Consider the following 20,241-nt stretch of genomic DNA (forward strand, 5'->3'; position numbering starts at 1 on the left):
CGCTGGCTTGAACAAAAGTCAGTGAGCTTTACTTTTCCTACGGTTACTGCGGAGAACCACCAGTGTTTCTATATTACACAGTAGTCTATATATGCATTTCGAGCATCAAAGTCTTTTGAATAATGAGCAACAAGTGCTATAAGAAAATATCTCTGAGTATATTTCAAAGTTTAACATAAAAAAAATTCAAATCTTCTCCACGAGGATTGCGTTGGTGTGGCACACATTCAGACACGACATTTCATGTTGAATATTTTGATCTTGAAGTTGACAAAGAATAGAATATGACCTCACCTTACAAAACAGAACAAATAGTGCTTAACAATACTTTGATGTTTTGGGGTGTGTTGCTGCCAAAGTTTGTATGGCATCTCATCTGAACTGAAGGGAGTTGGCTACAGTATCAAAAGAAGAATTCATACCCAGTGTGGCTGAAATGAATTCTCCCTACAAAGAACTGAGGGCATTTTCATTAGTCGCTGCATTGAAGCATTCAAATTCTAAATGAGGCGATTATTTGGGCTGTTCCACGCCACATAGGACAACGATGTTTGATTAAAATTTGATTGGACGCAATGCACAGTGCAATGACAAATAATGTAGATATACAAAATCAAGTTAACGTTAATATTCAACGACTCATCTTTACTGAAAGGACATGCTTTTTTTTCAGGGATAAATTTAAATATTTTTTGTTATTAAAAATAAATTAAAATATTTTAATTTAAATAAAAAATAAAAAATCTTAACTTGTTGACTCACTTGTTCTGAGGAGAGAACAAATAGACAGACCAGTCCTCTCTGGTCTCGCACCAATCTGGCTTATACACCTCCATCATCTTCTGCATACGGAAGCACAAACTCTTCATGGAAGACAAGAGTTGAGAAAAATGTGCATAACTGGGTGAGAAAACAGCAGAATACCGCTCTATTCAGAAGTTATTAAACACACACACATATATGTATACCTGTTTGATATTATACATTTTTTTCTACATATTTCTATAACATTTTTGAAGGTTCTCTTCTGCAGAACTCCCCTCTGTGATTATGACTTGTTGTGAGTTTTCTTTGTTGTGGTTTGCAACTGTCTCTCTGTAGTTTGTACCATTGTGAAAGATATCAAATATTTTCAATGTATCTGTAACATGCAGCATTCACAAGAATTCACAAGAAAAGCCTTAAAGTTAATTTAAAAAAAAAAAACGATGATGATGGAACAAAAACACACACATCTAAGTGCAGTACACAAGTTAAGACACCACTGTGGACTGTGTAAATGTAAAATCATTGCATCATCTTGCAATAACTGCATTTCTTCTAATTGACGAACAAAAACAAACATTTTAGGAAAAAAAAAATCAAGTATTCCTATGATTTCCAAGGAGGTCAATGTGAAAGACACTAACCCTAACCTGAAACTCTGTTTGTTCTTCAGTAAAAATGATTAAAAACTAATCTATCGATGCCTGATGACTATCCCAATAAATAACCAAAGAGTATTTTTTAAATAACTGATGAGTACTTAGGTTCATCACTACTAAGATGACACAGAGATAAATTTGGTTGGACCAGATGGGCTCCAGCTATTTGTGGTGGGAACCACACAGTTGAATAGGGGTTAACATGATGAGATTGCGCCATGAGTGGCTGCAGATATACCAGAATACTGGCTTACAAAATTACTCCCAGTCTCCAAAGGATTGTAAGAAGAGTAATAGTATTGTGTCATACTGATTCAAAGCACATTGTTAAAATCATAAAGAAAACCTAGCCAAGTATCTAACCTGATTTTAAAGATATAGAGTATTGTTGAAGTAATTTAAAGAGAAAAAAGATGAAAACAGCACCTCCAAGAAAAAAGCAAGAAAAAAAATTGCCTCATGAATGGCAGGAGAGCATCATTGGTCTACTGACTTCTTTGCAATCTTGCTAGCTTTTAAGATTTCACAAAGCAAATATCCTACTCTTTAACTTAGAAGTGAATCTAAAGTGATATTGAATCATTTGGCATTGAAGTGACACTGCACAGGGTGTGGACTGTGCTGTTCTATGATGGAGCTCTTGTGTCATTACAGGCATCAAGTGACACCAGACGAGTTTCTACAACTCACATAGTCGGTTTCTTCATCGAGGTCAGCTCTTTCCTTGCGTGCACTAACTTGAGGGAAAACCTCAGTGATCAGGTGAGTGTGTGGTGCCTTGCCATTACAGTCCCGGTGTTCCACTCCCAAACCACTACCAGGTCCAGATCCTCCTATAAAGGACCCCCCTGCCCCCGACGCACACCTCCTCCCGGGATCTGGAATCTGGACTGGGGGCAGTCCCAGGGGTGGTCCGCCAGCCTGGAACAGCTCTGGGAGCTCCAGGGACAGAGCTCTTCTATCTCTCCTTGCACCAAAATGTCGAGAAAGGAATAGTGGTGGTGGGGGTGGATGATGAGGTGGCAGAGGGTGGTGGGAGTGGAGAGGTTGAGAAAGAAGAGACTCCTGCTCTGAAGCATAGTTGTAAGAATGAGGGGAGCGGGTGCTGCGCACACGCAGACTGCCTCCCACTGGAGGTGCCCCACCAAAGCCATAACTCCTCCGACCAAGACTGTTTGAGCTCGACCTGCAGAGCAGAAGAATAAAAGTACAGGTAAAAGGTAATACATGTAATATTCATGTATTATTTGTGCTGCATAAATCAAGAGGAAACCTAAACTATTCTGTATATTGAATATTTTAAGGCAGTAGTTAAGGGTTAATGAAGTAATTAAGAATTCATGAAGGCAATAACTTTACCTGCGACTCCATCCAGACTGTGGAGGGAAAGGACGCCCCCAGTTGTGGTAGTTGAAACTGCGACCATGGCGCTACAATAGAAACAAAGCAGTTCATAGTGCTTATGGAGCCACTTTTAGGTCTGTAGGCCACAAGTAAAACAATTTAAAAAAGTAATTAGCATTTAACTTGATGAGTACAATATTATTACCATGACACCCAGTAGAAAGAAAAATCAAAACCAAAACTGCAAAAGGAAAATAATTCTGTTTATTTACATTGCTGCCAATAAATAGATAAACAAATAGACACATACATGAATCCTTTCTGCCTACTTTGTGAGGTTGTTGGTTTGCAGTGAATGAAGCATAGAAAATCTGTAAAATGTAATACAAACATTTAAACAAAACTTTGTTTTGTGGTGTTAATGTATTCTTTATTTCTTCTTCGTATTCTTTTCAATTCCAATTTTGTTCTACTGCTTACACTAAGAAAAAAAAAGAGTCTTTATACTCTTTAAATATAGAGTATCTATTGGTCAATTGCAGATACTTTAGATTTGCAGAAAAGGAGAAACTAAGTGGTCATCAACAAGTAGAGATGTGCTTGAGCAAGACGTTGAACCATGGTGACACTGAAATGCAAGATGATTTTATGTTCATATGCAGCTTTGTGGATCTAAAACATATAAATCTATGTAAATGCATTCATTCTTCCAGGAATGTTGTGTGCCCAGTCTATCCTCCTGAAGGTCATAGTGAGGTTGGAGCCTTTTCCAGCTAACACAGGGCACAAATTAGGGCACACCCTAGATACAAGTCCATTACGGGGCTTTCACGCACCCTCACATCCAATGTCAATTAAGAATCATTAACCAACCTAACTGACTACAGACTGTGAGAGGAAACCAGATCATCCATGGAAAACCCTACATGTACAGAGAAAACATGCACACTCCATGCAGAAGAGCCTCAGTTGGCAAGAATGTTCAAATTCACAGCCGTCTTGTTATAAATCAAAAGCACTAACTAGTGCACCGAAGTGCTGCAAAGTTATGTCAGCCGCCGATAATATAACAACACTCAAATGGCTGAATAAATGAAAAGCTAAGTGTATTTTTCCAAATGAGACCGTGGTGCACAAATTTAATGCCACCCCCTAAGTGCTAGTTCCACCAAAAGAGACCACTTCTGTTTGTTTTGCACATGACTGATCCTTTGAGTCTGATAGACCCAATGATACGTTTTACCTTGTACAACAGATATTGCCAGTTAAAGTCTGAGCCTGAGAACCATGCATCAGTCTGTATAGGAACTGTAGTGATGTGTGTAGGCTAATTGTTAAATAATATTCAAGTCCTCACAGAACTGCACCGCCGATCACTCAAGAGGAACAGAGACTATGTGTTTGTGTCAGTTTTAGACAAACATTTACTGTCAAGACAATTTGTTCCACATTATCTGGCATAAATCACAAACAAAAGCTAACTCTAAATGTTGTCTGGATTTTCATTCACTGCTATGCTGGCAGCATCAGTCATGGCTTTCACTTATAATGTTACAGCATCAACATACAATTACTCAAATTAAATGCATACCACATGCATTAAATAATACTTTACAGTATGATTGAATATACAGCATCTGTAAAAAAAAAGCACATATAATGCTATGAATCAAAAATATTTAAAAAATGATGAGGTAATTATAAAGGTTAATTAAACTCTGTAATATGATTTACATTATTGTATAAATCACTTGCTTTGTAACAGTTTTTTTGTAATTCTAAACATGAATTGGGGGGCGGGTGGGAGTGAGGGAGGGGCTTCAACCCTTGTTCTCAGTTCTTAATCATCTTAAATTTATCACCATTCTGTCACTGTCAGGCACAAACACCAACAAGCAAGCTGCAAAATGCATTGCACAAAGTGAAATTCTAATTGTATCACAGCACTGCATCAAACTGAGTCAAATCAGAAGTATCTGATAGGGAGTGAAACAGAACAGAGGGAACTGATTCATAGTGATTTCATCTAAGAAGAACAGACTTTAAAAGACTGTTTACAAAACAGGAAAAAAAAATCCATTATCCCATGTCTTTTGTTCTGAGTGACGTAACCAGTACCTTCTGATACTGATAAACTTGGAGAACGGTGAAAGAAGAGGAGGAGACCTCACAGCAAAGTGGATATCTCACACCCACAATGTTTAACATTATAACCTTTGCGTTAAAAGTGCTGCTGAACTGCAGCTTATCATTTCTCTGGTTTCACTCCCCTCTATCTTCCTGTTACTGTGCCAGCCTCTGTGTCTCACTGCATCACCATCTCTCTGTTGTGTTTTCCTCTCTCAACGTTGCACTGTAGTCTTTCCTCTCTAAAGTAATTCTCCCACAGTTTTTCTCTGGTTGAACAAAGGAGGGGAACAGTCAATTAATAGAAGTTGCCATGGCAACTGCATGTAGAGCCAAACTTTACAGATCTCTTTTGGCTTTTCTTTCATAAGGTTTTGGTTCAGTAAACACAGGCATAATGAGCAAGATATACTGTATAGTTTGTATCATTGTACGGGGTTAAAAGTTTGATTTTAATGAGTCCAGGTTATACAGCAGCTGTTATAAAAGCAACTTTATACGAACCCCCAAACTATACATAATCTCCTCTATCTTAATAAACCTATGAACAGATAAAGTGTAATCATTACAAAATAATAACAGTCTCTTACCTTGAGCTAATTTGCCAAGTACTTACAGTCTTAATACAGAAAATTCTGAGATTTGCATGGAAATGTGTAAGACAATAGACATGTTGAAAGACAGAATTATTTTTTAGTGAATTTGGGGATTGGACTGAAACTGAAATTGATTTTCTATTCAGGATTCTTAGTGCTTATCTCAAATCTGAGCTCTGTGACGCAGTGGAGCCCAAAAAGAGAAAGTAGTAAAGGCGTGTAAAAACCCGACTGTAACACTGTCATGTTATTAAATGAATTCGCCTTGAACTAGCCAATCATGCCATCTAGCTGAATCTGACAAAAGCTAGCTATGCATCTTCTCTGTATGCCAGAATTTGCATGACTTTGGCTGCTTACTTTAAAAGCAGATGAATGATGAAGAGAGTAATACATTGATATCTTGAAGAGTAAAGCTGTAATGAAGAGCTGGGACTCCATCATGGAGGTCAGAGTACAGTGTGCCAAAGTTTCAGAGCAACTACAATCAGTGGGTATTCAGTGGTTTGATTTTATGATAGAGTTGAGAATCACCACCAACACTTTTCTCATGTTTAGGAGTTACACTGCAACACATGGAGTTGACAGTAATAGATGAATGTTTGCAGATGACACAGCGACAAAGTACCAGAGAAAGGGAGCGTCTCTCCAGGCTGCTCTTGCCCAGACTCATCACGCTGCTCTTTCTGGAGTCATTGGTGAAGCTACGTTTTTCTGAAGAAGAGGATCCCCTAGCCCCTGATAGGGCACCCAGCTCTAGGTGGCCATTTGGTGTCAGAGTGCAGATCCTTGGGTCTGGAAGTAATTCAAACAAAGTGAGCATTTGATTATTGTTTGTTTGTGTGATGTGGGTTGACAGGGTGCACTTTGCACCCTTTCCATCAATGAGAAAACAAACTGCAGTGTTTAAAGTTTTGCCTTTTCTGCTCTGCAGGGATCACATATCAAAACTATGTTTGGTGTAACAGGTTCATTGCCACCCCTGCAAAAAGGCAGAGCTCATTCACTTTTGAACACTCGCCTTTGGCATGTACTACATCTGTCTTACTTTTAGTTTTTGGGCTGTGCACATCAAGCTTCCCTTTGAATAACGTGTGGTTTGAACAGTGATGTTAGTGCTAAATTACTCTAACAGTCAGAGAATTCCAATGATTCAGTTTTAAAACCTCAAACAAACCAATCTAAAAAAGGTTTTCTTTCTACAGAAAACAATTCCCAGGTATAGAAATATTTACTTTCTCAAACTTATTAAAATATACATTCTACTTATCTACGCTACAGACATTATTCGGTTTGGGAAATGTCTCAAATTCTGTTGTTAGGTCAGTTTCTTGTGATAGTTCAAACCATTTACAATGTGACTGGATGAACAGATGAAAACATTTATAAGATGGATGGGAAGTGAGTTCTCACCGGATAACTTTATGGACTCATGTTTCTCACTCTCATCAAAGTTGGAAGAGGAATGGTCATCGTCTGAATAAGAGCAATTAGCATCACCCTGTAGTTACAGAAAAAAAAAAAACAAGAAAACACAAACAAAAGAAAAGGGAGGGGACAATGTTACTTGTTGTTTTATCCATATAACGTCAACTTTTAGCATTTTTTTCTTTAACAATTAAGTGTTATTGGTAGTCCCTTTATGTTCACAAGTAAAGTAGAATCTCAACAAATCCAGCTTCCATCTAGGATAAGGTACAGCACACAGCAGAGCATAAATAACAATGATGAGGCTTTCTTTATCTACTTCAACAATACAGTGTTCAGTTAGTTCAACAGACAGGTACAAATTCTGTCAGTGCTTTTTAAATGAACAAATTTGTTTATTTAAATACTGAGGACTTACAAGCTCTAACATGAAATCAAATGTCAGGACACTGACCTGATAAGCTTAGACTACGGTCCTTTCCTCAGATTAAATCAGTAAGGCTTGAAACTTTTACCACACTTCTCAAAAAAACCCTCACATCTTTGGTTAGGGCCGATGGGATTTCCCCTACAGGCTTCACTGTGACAGCAAATTGGTTCAATAATCCCTTGTGTGTAGCACCAGTAGTCACATAGAGGATGAGGAGAGGAGGGTGAGAAAGCCAGGAGAGAGGGGGGGGGGGGGGACTGACAGTGACACCAAATAGAGGATGAAAAGTAGATAGACAGGTTGAAAGACTGATGGCTGTGGTTTGTCCCAGTATTGTGAAAAGATTGATCAAAAGCCCCACTGCCATGATGTAAGACATTATAGCTACATGTATGCTAATGCTTTGATCAATATATATATATATATATATATATATATATATATATATATATATATATATATAATGAAATATTAACATTGTTACTCAACTGTACCACAATTTTCCATTGATACTTTCTGTGAGAATGACAGCTGAGGCAGACTGACAGCATAAAATCACTAGTGGTTTCAGCTGAGAGCGCTTCAGAAAGATTTTACTAATGAATGATAAGAATGTTTTAATTGCTATTGATAAAGATGATAACTGTGTCCAATGTAGTAACTGCAGTTATTGCTACAGCTGTAAGAATATTAGCAAACATCTGTGCATTGCCTTGACGAAATGCTGAAGTTGGCATGATAAATAGCTAACGCAGGATTTTTTTGTCCTCAAAAAATCAAATATGAGGGGATGAAGATGTAGTGGTTTCCCGTATTAGTCCTCCATCCACTTATCCATATGATTATGCAGATTGCAATCTTAGAATAACTAGAAATAGTCTCATGATAATTTAAACTTTTTAAATTTACCCCTTACATGAAGCTTTGGCTAGGCTACCTATTATTTCTTTTTCAGATATCTGCTCGCAACCCTGCTGACCCTTAAATATCAGCACCACCCCCAAGGGATTAATCAGAAAATACTAGCAGGTGGGTTTTGATGTTCAGTTGTTGGTAACCCACTTTTCGGTAGCATCCAAATAATAAAACACTATCATTATAGTAATGTGTATCTAATTAAAGACAAATTTGAAGCAAGCAAATCTACTTTGAGTTGTGTTTAACACCATACCAAATAGTGGAGGTAAAATGTAAGCTGTCATGTGGCCTGTGGACAGCTGTATTGATTAAGATAGAGTTACATCTGCTCTTTCAGATGTCATTTCTTGAAAAACAGCAAGGCACAAGACCTAGCCTTATTTTAGCCACAAAGGTCTCTGTCAAAGGTTGCAGTCTCCACTCCAATCAACACAGACAGATGGATGTCAGCTGCTAACTGGAGAGGACACCATGCAGAGAACGGAAGGATGGGAGATGGGGACGAGTTAAACATAGAAGAACTGAGAAAGTCTGAAAATGTTTTAAAAATCACAGGCTACAATTGTTGTTTAATCCTTATTGGTTTACATCTAAAGTTTGACAATTATCGCCATAAAATCTATGTTTGTTTGGCAGGACCTACTGTGTAAGTGTGAGCTACTGAAGGTGCGCAACTGTCAATTTAGACAACTGAAAACTATGAACTACTTATTTAATAATTAGCCAATCTTGTATAATATTAGTTTAGCACATATTTTGAGTAACTAAAAGTTGTTGGTTTTTTTTTCATTCCCCTGTTAGTGTTAGAGACAACATAAAATTTGAGATACTTCAACACCACTGCAAACATCTGTTTATCGTCGAAACATTTTACATAATTCACTCTGAGGGTTATGTGATACTTGTGGTAACGATTAATTCCTTACCTCTGCCTGAAATCCCTCAACCAAGATGGCCACCAGCAGGTTGAAGAGGACATAGTTTCCAAAGGTCATGAGTGCCACAAAATAAAGAGCAGCAAGTGGTGAGGTAGCTGCCATACCATTGTACAAAACCACATTCCAATCCTCCTGGGTCAGAATCTTGGAGAATTGGACAGATAAACCCACAAGGGAAATTAAGTATATACTCAATAGTACAATTTGGCCACAGTTTAGATCAGCAATGACTGATACAGTACACATATATTAAGCAAACTAACTTTGTTTTTTTGTTTTTTTTTATCAGAGTTTCAGAATACTTCAAAGTTTATATTGAGATGCATTTCTCATGTTGGTATTAAACAATAAAAACATGTACTGCATCACTGAGACTACAAATTTTGCATAAAAATGCAAGTTATCATCACAGTCTTGGGGTATTGAACTTAGACATCAAAGTATCTAATACTGTGTCTAATACAAACATGTTCATGCACTCATCAAGAGATATGTGTAACTTATCTACTTGTATAATGACACGCTGACTACCTGGAAAACAGTGACAATGGCCCACAGTAGTGAGTCAAAGTTCTTCCTGTCTGGTACTGTGTCTCCAGTCTCTGTCTTGAGGCTGAATTTACAGCCAAAGATGTGCATCCCAAGGATACTGTAACACAACATATCACACACAATTCAAAATGTATCAGACTGATGATTAATGTGGATCTCTGCAAAAAATTATTGAGAGGCATAATTTATGCCCATATACATACATACATGCATACATATATACATATGTGTGTGTGTAGGAATTAATACACACAGTCGTTATATGACATGACATCCTCGGTGTAAAGATAGATTCCATTAAATAATAGTGAACAGTAACGTTCCTGATTCCACCAATACCTGAAGTAATCATTATTTTTAATTGTGGTTGTTCTCCTCAACGCAACAGTTCATGCAATTTTAAAAAAGTCAAAAGAACGATCTTTAAACCTCATTACAGATCTATATCAGGGCGGCTGTAGCTCAGGAGGAAGAGCATTTGCCTCCCCGGGCCACATGTTGAAGCATCCTTGGGCAAGACACTGAAGTCGACGTTGCCTACCGATGCATCCATCGGTCTATGAATGTGTGTGAATGAGTAGGAAGCAGGTGGTTATGCATAGTATGAATGTGGCATGTAGTCTTAGGAGCACTTTGAGTGGTCAGTTAGATGAGAAAAGGGCTATACAACTACAGTCCATTTACCATTTGTAGACTGGTACTAACAATGGATTCAGAATGTTATGATTTTATTGTGTTTAATTTTTCATACGTTTTGTAATTTTTCTAATTTGGGTTAAAAATTTTGGATTACAGTTTTATCCTCAAAAAACTACAAAACTATAAAGTATGCAAAAGAGGGGGATGAATATTTTCTTAACCATTGTCAAATAATACATGTATTATGTACACACACAGATGAACTTATTTGGGTCATTTTAACCTTACTTTTCAAAATGAAACTACACAAACTGGATGGGTGGCAAGAAATGCTGAGAAAGAAGGAAGTAAACAACAACAACCTGAACCGTGGACCTTTATCATTTAGTAGAAGTTATTGAGGATTTTGCTCCGGTGTCAGTGCTTAAACGTCTACAAATGTGTCAGATGTTCAAGTGTCTGCTTGTTATTTTGAACCTGGGGTTAATAGTTGCCATAGAACCCTGTGACCCTTTGTGCTTTGATGGTAGCTGTTAAGTAGGTTTTCACATCTTTAAAAAAAACAGAAGCCAGTGGATGCAAACACATAAATACACATAAAAGCAGAGGATGAAACTAAGATCTCTCCCTTCATGGTCTTTGTCTTTGTCAGAAAACGACTGAACACTGTTAAAAAAACATGATGACGAGCAGAAGATGCCTTTGCAGATAATCTTGTAAACTGCACCATCACATGTCACTCACAAGCACACCACACACCACATATAGAGAATGCTTTACCTTACCTAAAGATGAATATGAAGAGCATGAGTAGCATGCAGAAGGTGGCCACATTGTCCATTGTCTTCATTAGGACCACCAGCTGTCTTCTGAGAGCGGGCATGAACCTCACCAGCTTCAGTACTCTCAGCAGCCTGAACGTCCTTAGCACAGACAAACCGCCGTCCGACTGGCCGACAATCTCACAAACGCTATAGCAAGCGCACATAAACAAGCCACCAAGCAAGAGAAGCAATGCTCAGTTTGCGAGACTCAACAGTTTATCAAAAAACTTAAAAGTAGTCTTAATTTATCTTGTGTTTAAACAGACAGACACCTCAAATTCAAAGTGTGCTACCAGACAATAAGGTTGGCATGTAGTTGACCTCAATTAACAAAAAAAAAAACAAAGCAAACAGACTGCCGTAGAAAGCCTTACTAAAGTGGACAAGAAACTTTTTTTACACCTAAAACTAAAGTTAAAATGTTTGCTTTCTATAAAATCTGTGAATGGAAACTATTATAGATAATAATTACATTTTCTGAATGCCAGAAAAAAGTAAGCATGAAACATACTGAGGGCTTTGAAACTCATCCAGTTGCTACTAAAACATTGTTGTCTGGGTTAATAAGGATGTGTAATTTGGAATTTACACATCTCTTACAAGACATAAACTCAGGTCTGCTGTTTGAAAGTCCAAGCATTACTCCATAAACTTCCAAATCTCCACAACTTCACAATTTGCCTAAATACACAGAACGTTCAGCACTTCATGTGGTGGTGTTAAATAATGACATTAGACCTATGTGCATATTGAGTGGTGTAAATTTATCAAATGCCAAGTAAAAGGTGTGGGATTATTAAAGCAGCTTATTAGCATGGCCCTGAATAAAATGCACCTGAGGTTCTGATGGACTATAACACACTAGAAAGCCAGTTGTGGTGATGCTCGTCATTAGACCTTTTACATGTCTACAGATTATAAAGACGTCATGCTTGTTAGATTATTTAGTTAAAGTTTTTCCGTCTTTGAGTTACATGAATAGGACAGATAACAAGTTCTTGGTCAAAATGATAATGATCATAATCACCAGCAATTAATGTCCACTTGGAGGGAAGTGGGATAACATAAGTTCACTCTTTCCTTCTCAACTGAGAAAAAGCTGGGAGTGTCTAAAAAAGGTATTATTCTGGTAATTTGGAATTTTGTTTACTTGCAGAAGGTATGTACCCATGATATTTCTTGTTTTGTCTAGTCAGCTCAGTTTAACTTGTTAACATGCATCCACTTTTACATGTTGGGCTCGCAGCATTAGAGGTATTAATGAATTATTTTCATTGCTATTATTACTCAATTGATTTTACTTCAAACAATGGAGGTAAACGGGTAATTCTAATTATGACTTGGGACAAAGGAGTATTCAAAAACGCCTGGGTCTTTGAGGAGCACAGATAGTAATAGGTTCTCCAGAACATCATTAAAATATTGAAAAAGACAAAGAGAGACTGGAAGTAATTTGCATATTCCTCCTTCTCTATTGAAACATTTTGTGAATCTCTGAATTTTAGAGGGTAAAGGGCAACGGAGCAAGTGGTGCCTGAACCCTCAGGTGCAGCATGGACAGAGAACCCGGTGAAAAACACTAGTAGCTATCAAGAGGCTCGCTGAGGACATCAATATACTGCCTGCTCTGAACTGGCAATGACTGAATAGGCGCACTTTACTGAGCAGCTCTGTATAAATGGCTGAGAACATTCAGCTTGATGGAGAGAGGTAAATTGGTCAACGTGCATAGATAAGAAGACAGATGTAGATATGTTCAATCAACATGTATCTTCTGTGACGGGTTGTACATTTGATCTTGCTCAGTTTTACCAGCTTTGATGTGTATTTGATCTCGGGTTTATAATGGGGATCACTGACAAAGGCTTCTAACCAGATGAATTGGGGAAAAAAATTTAGATCAAAGGCGTAGCCATTCACCTGAAGCTCTAAGCATGTTGAACAAAAGATAAAAACCTGTTTACTGCTGTCTGACACTTTGGCAACCCAATCTATACAGGTGGTGAATTTGTGCATTCGTATAAGAACGCATAGACTATGACAATTTGTTTTTGAGAAACACAATAATTCAATCCTCCAACAGTCACTCCTACTTTTCTTTTGAACTGAATTAGAATAGTAGAATACAGATTATAGTGTGGATAAATGAAATGTGAAATTAACTTAATTCATTTTATGTATCTATGTTTTAAAAACTGAATGATTTCCAGACATAAGCATATATGCGACAATACTCTATATCTGGCTCTAAATTTGTTTAATTATAGGTGGGGGGAAGATTACAGAAAGTACATGCTTTAGAAAATCTCATTTGTACCTTATAATGACAATGACTCCATCAAAGACATTGTAGGGGTTTCTCAGGTAGTTGAAGGAGCCAAAAGCTGTGATCTTGAGGATCATCTCCAAGGAGAACATGCTGGTGAAGACGATGTTGCAAATCTCCAGAACATTAGTCAGTTCCTCAGGCTGACATGTACAAATAAAAATAAAAACAAAAAAAAAAAATAAAGAGAAGAGAAGAGCATGAAAATAGGAAGAAAAAGGAAAGTGCAAGATGAATCGAGGGAAAATAAGTGTAGGTTAAAGCTGCAAAAGGCAAAAAATATCACTTATAAGTTCACAGTAGTGTCATATAACAGCCAAAGACATAATAAATACTTTGAAAATATAACGGCTTCATGGATTAGAAAAAATAGGAATAGCAGCCTTTTCTCCCTTACATGCAGTTAGTTTGTGTTCATCATTCTTTGCTACAGAATGTAACATTGGATTCACCGTTAAAGCAGTTTTGACAAAGCTCTACGTCTGTCACATTAAGCTCTAAGTCAGTCTGACAGTCAGATAGGTTAATGAGTTGCACACCAGTGCAAACATTTTAGTTAACTCTTATGTTAGCATGCTGTTATGTTCGCATGACAGCGTTTTAAACATTTGGCTGAATACATAGTCATATTAATCTGAATATTCCACAGATAGGATGCGTTGTGAGGTTAGCCTAGGGATAGGGATTAGCCCACAGCTCTTCTTGTCACCACCAACAACAAATTGAAGTATGTGTTGGACAAAAAATATCTAAGTTATGTTCCAGAAAATAACAAAAGACAAACAGACCTGCTATTTGATCAGTTTGCCATTCAACACAAGCATTTAGTGATAGCTAAAAAGCACAGAACCCAATCTTAGTTTGAAGAACCATTAGGTATCAATGTATACAATGGAACATTGACAGAAAAAAAACATAATAAAGATGTTGAATCACATACTTCTACCCTAAAACATTAAGTTCAATAATGACAAAGTGAATACTAAGAAGGTAACAAATTGAATGGATAGATTATTCTAGTTATTTTTTGTCTCTAAAAGAAAACTTGAGTCAGAGACTACTATAAATCACAGGATATAACTTTTATTTCACATAAGTTTGTGGCCATTGTGAAGAGTTTCAGGTTAGTTACTGGATTGTTACCAGCGAAATGTATGAAGACCCTACATCTTGGCTGCAAGTTTTGAATTTTACAGCCAAAGTAGCAAACAAGTTTTCAAAGTTTCTGCTGTACTGTAATGCAATGTAATGCACCTCACTATGATAAGATACAATTTGTCCTTGTGTATGAATGTTGCAGATGCTACTATTAAATGCACACTAAATTTATTCAGTTAATCTTAAAGACAGGCTTAAAAACTAAGTAAAAACTGTTCTCTGGAATGGTGTGCAGAGCAATGATAATATATAGCCATTTAGTCCCGGATTTTACACCAACAAAGCAATTTCTCATTTACTGTGAGTGCAATAATTAGCACTTGAACGCACTGCCAGTAACTTAAGTCGGTCTTGTTAACACTTAAATATAAGCAGAAATATTTAGTCATATTTATTTTTTGCCTTCCACATATGCCTTTCATTTAATTTGGTTTTGGTTCCAGTCAGTCTCACGTTAATGTGCATCAGTATCTACCTTTTCAACAGCCCTAATTTGGGTTCATGGTCTTCTTGCTATCTTTCTCTTTTGGCTTGATATGAGGACAAATATACACATGCCTACATACACACACGTAGGGCTAAATTTGGCAAAAGGATTTCCACCACATCACTATTCCAAAGAGCTCTTCTGTAACTTCAGCAATGACAGTTTTGACATTTCAATGCCCCAGAATCAATGAACACTGTGTATACAGCATTTAGCATGTCTTTGTTTGTACATGTGGGCATCCATTTGTACTGCTACACAGAGTGTATTTGTCACTCCTAATGAGTGTTTAGCAGTGAAAATACATAGACTAATGATGTATGCCCACCAGTGTCCAGACAAGCCGAAGAGTGCCAGCAGCCTCTAGAGATCCATTACTGCTGTCTCATTACCGCAGACCTGGGAAATAAATCTAAAATGTTTTTGGTCTGCTGGTGAATAGAGTCAATTACAGAAGTGGGGTTTTGAAATCACACTGATTACAGTTGATTCAAGAAAATAAGCAATGTACATCTGTTGAGTCAGTTAAATAAAATGGAATATTTATCACTATTCTATCATTGGAAGATTAAACTAAAGCCACTGAAAGTACACGAATACAAACGTAACATGGCTGTTCTGACGCATCTCACTGCCTGTGTACAGAGTGCATTTGACAGTGTGGGAGGTACAGGAATTTTAAAAGAAGATTTAATGCAGAAACATTCTTTTCAGCACCAGTTTATTACAATGGCATTATACAGTAAGCAGTCTGCATTTATTATAACTAAATACTACCATTATAATGAGCTAAGCAGAGGACAGAGTTTCTCTCCTAGTGGTCATAAAACCAAATTAAAAAAAACTTACTAAGTTTCCTCTCATCTTCTTTGCAAGAGTTTCCTTTTTAAAAAGAGAACAATTCTCTCATAGTGAGCACTGCTTCAACAACTCTTTTCAACTCTGCTCTGAAATAACCGGTCTTGGCTCCTGTATCTTTAAGGCTATCCCCTTGAATTGATTTTGACCAATCTGCTCAGATTGGTCAAAATTGGAATTCTGAGACATTATTCAAATGTGTTTCATACTGTGGTTGAATAAATACCAGGACTGCAAACAACAGGTTTCAGGAAGTGTCCTTTGTCAAAGACAATGAGTCCTTTGATGTGGACATTGGACTTTGTAACTAAAGATCTTATACATGCAAAATAAATCGGTTTAACACACTGAAGAAAGTGAAAACAGACAAAAACTAAAAAAAAATATAGAACTTCTTAAAATTGTCCAATGAAGCTAAAACTTTTTAGGGGATCTGCAGACATCTCAAGCTTTTTTCACCATTAATAACAACCTAAGCCTTTAACTCCTTGTAACTCCTTTGGCACTGAATATAGATTAAAACCTTTTCAACCATTTCATCTAACATCCACGTGATCAGCCACAAATCAACTGCTGGCTTTTATTAATATCGGCAAATTTCAACAGAAACAACAGTTTCAAATAAAACATTTAATAAACATTATCTTTTTAATTTGATACCTGTTCTGAGTAAAATGCTCCCTATTGTTTGAGCCTTCTGATGTTTCAGCATCAAGCTGTCGATGAAAGTCTTCACAACTACTTTTTGTATTTCGTAATAAAAAATAACTATATTATCATTCAAACATCACATTTAAATTAGATTTTTATTTTCATTTGAACACCCAGTTTCACGATGACCAAACATAGTTGGCGTATGTCATTAAACGTTTGAAAGAATGTGACGCTGCATATCTGCCGTGACTTCTCCTACAACATCAGTGAAGTCAATTTCTTTCGTTATTGATGTTGACTTTTTGGCAGAGAAAAACAATCATTCAGCAGTGTTGTTTGATCTGCATTCATCCCTATTTAATCTCCAAAGTACCCATCAAGCTGATACATTATTAATTTCAAAGCAGCTGCTGAGTTTTCTGAAGTGTATTCACATCTGAGTAATTCTTATTTTTCAACAGGGGAATTAGACTGTCTTAACATAATTAGTGCTAAAATAGGGTCTAAACTTGAAACAGGTTCTGATTACTAAAAATTCCTTTATGCATTTTTTATTTATTTTGTAACAGTACAGGTGAGCAGAAGATCAGAGATGAAGCCTCTGATTCTGATGTTCAGCCCAGCTTACTATTTCCTCCCTATTAACACAGCAAAGTCTCCCTCTGCCACTTTCCTTCTGTCTCTCTCTATTTTTAGCTGCAGCTGGGATGAGAGACGACCTACCACTGCGGCGGTGGCAGGCATGAGTGGGCGATGGTATAGCGAGAGCGAGAAATATTGATAGAAAGACAAAGAGTTCACAAAGCCGAGCGACAGTAAGAGATGGGAAACAGGGGTTAAAATTATTTTTAAAACAAGTTAACAGAGAAGATGGAGCATCAATGTTGTTACTTGGGAAGCTTGGTGAATGTAAGTGGAGTTTTTCCTCATTATTCTGCCTAAATTCTGCTCCTCGACCTGTCTGTACTGTCGGCTGGGAAATCATATTTTACAGGGATGATAAAGCCAAAAGCAGGAGAGGGCATGAAAGGTGAAGAGATGGATGTGCGGGCGGGAAGATTCAGAGTTTTACACTGCAGAGGAGTGTACACATAGAGTGACAGGCAGAGAAATGAAGAGACCGTGGATTGGAGCAACATGGTTGTCAGTTCACTATAGAATGACTGAAGCCAGCAAGACAGGCAGCAGCTTGAGAAGATAGATAAAAAAAAAGTACTGAACAAGCCGATCGTTTGTTTTCTTCTGCAGTTGAATCCCTTTAATCATTTGAAAAATGGGTTTTGCTGGCTTGAGGTAACAGAATAATCAACTTGTGATCTCAAGATAAGATCAAGATAAATAATTGGAGACAAGGCCACTTTAAGCTAACCGATATCACAGTGTTCATTCCAAAGACAAATAATCATGAGCTTTTATTGTAGTGAATTTAATATTAGCGTGCGATATTTGTTTGTTTTTGTTTTTGACCACTAATAGATTAGCGACCTGGCAAGGGTATATCCTGCCTCCCGTCCAATGGCAGCCTGGTGAGGCCCCAGCCCCGCTATGACCTAGAACAGGATGAGATTGGTATGGAGAGTGGTTGGATCGATAGATTTAACAGTTGTCAAGGTGCCTGTTTGACAATTCACTGCAAGAGATATAATTTTAGTATGTGCTTCATGGGAATTCTGGTGGATTAAAAAAAAGAAAAAATGGATTTACAAGTTTTTCACACCTAAGGCAGATTATGGGTTTCAATAGGAATAAATGGACTTCAGATTTATTTGCATATGAACACGTAACAAGGCCTAAGTGTTGTTATCCTGCGTTCCATATTTTTTTCAAGGGCAATAGTATAAGGCACTGTAGAAAATGAAAAATCAAAAAAAGGCCTGGCCCTAATAGAGGCCCGATACCCCAACCAGTTCATGTACAGAAAGGCCTCAGCCTATTCTAAGAAATAAGTTAAGTCAAAGAAATGTTTGCTGTGACATGAACAACTTAGCTCTGGTGCATCTATTCTTCTTATTTCAGTGGTCATTGCTTCTACAACAAGACTAAAGTTGAACTTTGCCAAATTGAATCAATTTGACATCCCTTTGAAGCACACAGCTTTATTTATAAAGTATCGTATGTGATGGTGCATGTCAGAGTGATAGCCAACTTGAGGTCAAAAGAACTGCAAGTACACCTGTGAGAAGGGATTCTTGCACAGCACAGATCCGAGGAAGGACATAAGAATATTTCTGTAATACTTAAAATGTCAAATATCGCAAAATCCTCCATCATTCTCAAATGGAATATCCTTGGAACCACAAAAAGTTTGCCTAGATCTGCTTGAGCATCCAAACTAAGTAACCTCGGCAGAAGTGCATGAAGAGTTTTCAGCTGGAAACACTTCACTAACTTACCAAAATACCCATGAGTTGAACACTGGGGCTTTGCCGTAAGCCTTATCTTATGAAATAAAGATTTAAAAATTTGGTTACAACTCCTGCATGAGTGTGTGATTCCAGGATCTAAGCATCACCTCATTAGCAACATCCCAATTGTCAAACATGGTGATGGCAGTATCATTCTGTGAGGATGTTTTTCTCTGCCTGTATATCTTGGACAACTTACCAGTCCTTTTGGCAGAAAAAAAATACAGTGGTGAGAGAAAACATTTCCTAGATTGCTTAGGCTCTCAGGTTTGGGTGACAACAGACAAAAGTCGACAAAGGTCATGGTTATTTCTCCACTTTCTGGACAGTAGCCACAATGAAAATCCGGGGTTTGAACAATTCTGTAAAGAAATCTGTGTGAAATCGTCAAAGGAAAAATGTGCAATGACGATTCATTCAGACTTGAGGCTTTAATTGCTGCCAAATTTGCTTTCACTTAATTTCCTTAAAGAAGGGTCATGAATGCTTAAGTATATGGATATTTATTATTTTCATAATTTAAAAAAAAAAACATAAATAACTCTAAGAGTCATGACCTTATCACATGCATCAAAATCACAATTTGCGATTTCACTACTTCCACAAATGTAAGAGAAAAACAATGAACAGGAGTAAACAGCAAAGAATTTCAAACATAAATAATGGAACACATGCCAGTAATACCTGCTCGTGGTGCTCGATGCCCATGCTGATGGTGTTGATCAGGATGGCGATCATGATGCCTCGGTTAAAGTACTTGCTCTCTACAATGCCCCACAGCCTCATCCTCGTCACATAACATAATTCCTTGAATTGCTTCTTAGGACTACAGCCCACACAGTTCCCTGTGCTGTTATGGCTTTTCTTGTCCTTGTCTTTACCCCCAGACGGGTCATCCTCCCTGTCTGTTTCTTGCAAGGCTCCTTCTTCTGCTTCATCACTGGCTACACTGCTGACAGGCCCCTTCCCGTCTTTGAGTGTCAGTGCCGTGGCACACTGAGGGCAGCCATCTGTGACAGAGGCAGCGGTGAGTGCCATGGGCTCAGCTCCTGAGGTGTGGTCTGGTTTATTATGATGAGGACACAGAGGACCTGACATGATGCAAATTGAGAGTGTTAAAGAGTGACTGTATA

General features: G+C 37.5%; 1 protein-coding gene across 1 annotated transcript in view; it reads right to left on the minus strand.

The window, feature by feature from the left end:
- LOC140305675 (voltage-dependent T-type calcium channel subunit alpha-1I-like) overlaps positions 1-20,241 on the minus strand; it is a 119,164-nt gene that overhangs the window by 46,988 nt on the left and 51,935 nt on the right. The window contains exons 8-17 of the mRNA XM_072384632.1: positions 19,793-20,199; positions 13,538-13,689; positions 11,182-11,367; positions 9,737-9,854; positions 9,194-9,349; positions 6,905-6,992; positions 6,120-6,286; positions 2,784-2,854; positions 2,115-2,610; positions 763-863 (exon numbers count right to left, since the gene is read on the minus strand). Coding sequence (XP_072240733.1) covers positions 763-863; positions 2,115-2,610; positions 2,784-2,854; positions 6,120-6,286; positions 6,905-6,992; positions 9,194-9,349; positions 9,737-9,854; positions 11,182-11,367; positions 13,538-13,689; positions 19,793-20,199 — 1,942 coding nt within the window. The remainder of the gene's footprint in view (positions 1-762; positions 864-2,114; positions 2,611-2,783; positions 2,855-6,119; positions 6,287-6,904; positions 6,993-9,193; positions 9,350-9,736; positions 9,855-11,181; positions 11,368-13,537; positions 13,690-19,792; positions 20,200-20,241) is intronic.

Source organism: Leuresthes tenuis, unplaced genomic scaffold (genome assembly GCF_036924035.1).
Source record: "Leuresthes tenuis unplaced genomic scaffold, fLeuTen1.0.hap1 SCAF_4, whole genome shotgun sequence".
Classification (NCBI taxonomy): Eukaryota; Metazoa; Chordata; class Actinopteri; order Atheriniformes; family Atherinopsidae; genus Leuresthes; species Leuresthes tenuis.